This window comes from Anopheles stephensi (genome assembly GCF_013141755.1).
Source record: "Anopheles stephensi strain Indian chromosome Y unlocalized genomic scaffold, UCI_ANSTEP_V1.0 chrY15, whole genome shotgun sequence".
Classification (NCBI taxonomy): Eukaryota; Metazoa; Arthropoda; class Insecta; order Diptera; family Culicidae; genus Anopheles; species Anopheles stephensi.
The window spans coordinates 71,899-76,480 of NW_023404986.1; the positions used below are offsets into that span (position 1 = coordinate 71,899).

A 4,582-nucleotide genomic window follows, 5' to 3' on the forward strand; every position below is an offset into this window, starting at 1 on the left:
CTGTGTGCTGTTTTTCATGTGAGAGTGCTGTGTGCACTAAAAAGAAACAATCGACGTGTATGTGAGCTGTGTGTTACCGGTCGTGAGGTGTGAATAAACTATGGAACGATTGGTGGAAGAATTTACGCGTGTTGGCCTAGTGCGGAAGTGTGAAATGGCGGGCTTGGCTACGTCCGGCAGTAAAGAGGACCTGGCGAAACGGATCATGGATTCCGGAATAACGTTAGAAGCCGTTCCCGAACAAAATCCCATCGAAGATGCCGCGAACACAACGGGCTATATGGATGCGGAAAGCGGATCGCTAGTAGACGCGACAAAAACGGCCATAATCCATACACCAGTGCAGCCATACTCATTCCGAGATGTGGAGGACGGAATTGAGCCCTATGGAGCGGATTTGACAAAGGATATTAGAGCGTGGTTCGACGATTTTGAGGGTGTCGCAAAAATGGCACTGTGGTCCGAAGACCAAATGTTCATCATGTGTCGACGTAAGATGGTGGGCATTGCGAGAAGTTTCCTGGCAACGGAAAAAACATTATCATCCTACCCGGTGTTACGATCTTAGCTGATAAAGGAATTCGAAAAGATAGTGCGCTTAGGTGATGTTCATAGAAGGCTTATGGCTCGACGGAAAACGCATAAGGGAACTATGCTTGAGTACGTATATGAAATGCAACGCATAGCTCGTGACGCCGATATTGACGAATGCAGCCTAATCGAATACATCGTGGACGGCGTGACCCATGAAACAAGAATGCGTGCGTCACTGTATCGAACGAGCAACATGACCGAGCTAAAGCAGGAATTGTTATTCCTTGAAAGAGCAGAAGCCAAAAGAACATCGGAAAAGAGTGTTACGCGAGTTGAACCAAGAAATCAACGAAAATGTTACAATTGTGGCGATGTCGGACATGAAGCTAAGAAGTGTGTTAAAGAAGAAAACCCGAAAAAATGCTTCGAGTGTGGTGGTGTTGGTCATCGAGCAAGGGAATGTTATTCTCGAACAAAAGGACCGAAATGTTATTCGTGCGGTGAGCGCGGCCACGTGTCGAACAGTTGTCCAAGAAATCGAAACAGGCACAATCCTGGGAATACGAACCTCGTTTCGAGTGAAAATAGTGGAACTGTTGACATGCGCATCGGGCAATACTATTTCAAAACGCTTTTTGACACCGGCAGCGAATATAGTTTGTTACAATACAGTGTTATGAACAAAATCGGTAGCCTATTGTTGGCAAAGACCGACATGGTATTCAACGGTTTTGGTGGGAAAAAAACAAAGGCATTGGGTCGGGTAGAAACCGAAGTGTGTATCGACGGGCAAAATTATCCGGTAATGTCTTTTTATGTGGTCCCAGACAATAGCAGTGTTTACGAAGTGATTTTGGGAAGGGATGCGTTGTGTGCGATGGACGCCTTGGTAACTGCGGAGGGCGTTAAACTAAAACCAAGAGTGAGCGAGAATCAGGAACAATGCGATGTGTTGTGTGCGAATGCCTTGACGATAAACGGCGCAAAGGAAGTATCAATACACCATCAGTATCGGAATGAGATAGGGCAAATGATCGAGGATTTCAAAGATAAAGAGAAAACCAACTCGGAATGGTCAAGTAAAAGTCCGGTTGAACTGGAAATCGTTCCCGATGGACAAATAATGCCATTCAGGCATGCGCCCAGCAGGCTGCCTTTCGTGCAGGAACAAGCAGTAAACAAACAAGTCGATGAGTGGATTAAGAGTGGAATTATAAGGGCGTCTACATCAAACTTCGCGAGTCGTGTCGTGGTAGTAAAAAAAAAGGATGGGTCAAATCGTGTGTGTATTGATTTTCGGAAATTAAACAGCATGGTATTGAAAGATGCAATTCCAATACCGGTGATAGACGACGTTCTAGTGAAGTTGCAGGCAGCAAAATGGTTCTCGGTGATGGACTTAGAGAATGGTTTCTTCCACGTGCCAATAAAGGAAGAGAGCAAGAAGTTTACAGCTTTCGTGACAAGCAGAGGTTTATACGAATTAGATCGTACGCCATTTGGTTTCTGCAACTCACCCGCGGTGTTTATTCGTTTCGTTAACCATGTGTTTCAACAACTAATTGATGATAATGTGTTAGAGTTGTATATGGACGATATTATAGTGCATGGGAAAACGGCGGAAGAGTGTCTAGCCAGAACAAAGAAGGTGTTGAGTACGGCGGCAGAATTCGGACTGAGGATAAAATGGAAAAAATGTCTTTTTATGCAGTGATCTGTTAACTTTTTGGGCAATTATATCGAGAACGGAACAGTTTCCCCTGGAATGGAAAAAAAACGAAAGCAGTAAGAGAATTCAAAACTCCGAGCAATGTAAAAGCGGTGCAAGCCTTCTTAGGGCTTACCGGGTTCTTTAGGAAGTTTATCAAGTCGTATTCCATCATAGCTAGACCTTTAAAGGATTTGCTAACGAATGAGGCTAAATTTAGCATTGGTGAAAGAGAGTTGAATGCTATAAACGCGTTAAAGTAAGCATTAGTGAGCGAACCAGTGTTGAAGTTGTATCAGAGAGGTGCAGAAACTGAACTCCATACCGATGCGTCAAAAGAAGGGTTTGGTGCAGCATTATTACAACGGTTTGAAGGGAAAATGCATCCAGTTTCATTCTGGAGCAAGAAAACATCTCAGGCAGAGTCGAGTTTGCACAGCTATATTTTGGAAGCAAAATCGGTGTATTTATCGGTGAAAAAATTTTGGTTCTACCTGTTAGGAAATCAGTTTAAATTAGTGACGGACTGTATAGCTTTCAAGCAGACACTGAAAAAAGCAGAGGTTCCGAAAGATGTTTTACCATGGGTGATGTTTTTGCAAGATTTTACGTTCGAGACAGAACATCGGCCCGGAAAAAATTTAAAGCATGTGGATTGCTTGAGTAGATATCCGTTGAGTGTAATGAATATTGCAGCTGATGTGTCGGTGCGGATTAGAGAAAATCAATTAAAAGACGATCAGTTGAAAGCAATCATGGCTGTGTTAGAGAAAGCAAAGAACGATCCTTACAAAATGAAAAACGGTCTATTACATCGAGCTGTGGAAGGGCAAAAGATGATGCATGGTATAAAACAAAAGTTTTGGATCCCTCATTTGGAGTTGAAGGTGCGACAACACATTGGCAATTGTGTTCCGTGTATTTTGCACAATAAGAAGCTTGGATTGAAGGAGGGTCACCTTAGTCCTATTCCGAAAGGGGACGTGCCTTTGCACACACTTCATATGGACCACGTAGGCCCCATGGATACCACAGCGAAACAATACAGGTATATTCTAACAATAGTTGATAGTTTTTCTAAATTTGTTTGGTTATACCCCACACGTACTACAACTGCTGAGGAAGTACTACGGAAACTGGAGTGTTGGTCAGCCGTGTATGGAAATCCGACAAGGATTATCACCGATAGAGGATCAGCGTTCACGTCCAATACATTTGCTGCGCACGTTCAGAACCAGGGTATCGAGCACATCGTTTCTACTACCGGAGTGCCACGGGGAAATGGACAAGCGGAGCGAGTTAACCGGACGGTTATAGAAATGCTGGCGAAACTATCGACAGAAGATCCGTCAAAATGGTTTAAGTGGGTGAACCGAGTGCAACGTGCGATAAATGCGTATTATCATTCAACAACGGGCAAAACACACTTTGAACTGATGTTTGGCGTGAAGATGAAAAATAGCAGTGATGATCAGCTGAGGGAAATTATAAATAAAGAATGGTATGAATATCATGATAACGTAAGGCAGGAATTGCGAAAAGACGCTCGTATTGCTATAGAACCAGCGCAGCGGCGCTACAAGGATCAATTCGATAAGAAACGAAAACCTGCGTCAGGGTATAAGCTAGGAGAGTTGGTAGCTATCAAACGAACGCAATTTGTTGCTGGTAAGAAACTTGCTAGCGAATACTTGGGTCCCTACGAAATTATGCATGTAAACCGCAACGGGCGGTATCGCGTTAGGAAAGTAGGACTTGGCGAAGGACCGCTAGAGACGAGTACAAGTGAAGATAATATGAGGCTATGGGCTTATGCGTTAACAGCAGAAGAGGGAGATGATGAAGATCAAGGGTCTGACTTCAATCAGGACGACCGGATGTAAAATCAAAAACGTTAGTTGGGTAGCAGGCAGGATCACCCTGTACCGAGTAAAATGAGAAGGATCACCTTGGGCAGAGGATGAAAAGTAGATCAGTAGCGAAACGTCAGCAGAGCGATAAGTAATGAAATAAAGTTGCTGCTCCGTAAATTCTTCAGTTGTTCCATTTCTCCCATTGTTACATATTTATGTTGGAAAGTAGAATAAGTTTCCGAATTTCCACTTGGTGTGACTCATAGCGTTCGTTCTCGATATTTACGACTTGGTTAGCGACATCAGTTATTTGTTTCAACCTGTCGTTGAAGCCTTGGTTGATTATTATTTGTTTGTTGCTTTCTGCTATCAGGGAGTTCATTGTGGAGTTTATGACATGTAGGTCGTCTGCATCTGGAGTTCCAGCGATCCATTTCCAAATTTTTCCTATCGTGTCCCATCGTTTTTGTCTTTTCACAAATGGTTT

At 43.4% G+C, this 4,582-nt stretch overlaps 1 protein-coding gene across 1 annotated transcript; it reads left to right on the forward strand.

Annotated features, from left to right (window-relative positions):
- Positions 1–598: 598 nt before the first annotated feature.
- LOC118515145 lies at positions 599–4,226 on the forward strand. Its single transcript, XM_036061846.1, has 2 exons — positions 599–1,720; positions 3,100–4,226. Exons 1-2 carry the CDS (start codon positions 623–625, stop codon positions 4,123–4,125), a joined length of 2,124 nt encoding a protein of 707 aa, XP_035917739.1. The 5' UTR covers positions 599–622; the 3' UTR covers positions 4,126–4,226.
- The last annotated feature ends 356 nt before the right edge of the window (positions 4,227–4,582 follow it).

Bases quoted from the DNA above. Each gene is read 5' to 3' on its own strand.
- LOC118515145 (XM_036061846.1), top strand. From the start codon at position 623: ATGGCTCGACGGAAAACGCATAAGGGAACTATGCTTGAGTACGTATAT. The intron at 1,721-3,099 runs GTCGATGAGTGG...GGTATAAAACAA, and splicing joins AACAAGCAGTAAACAAACAA to AAGTTTTGGATCCCTCATTT.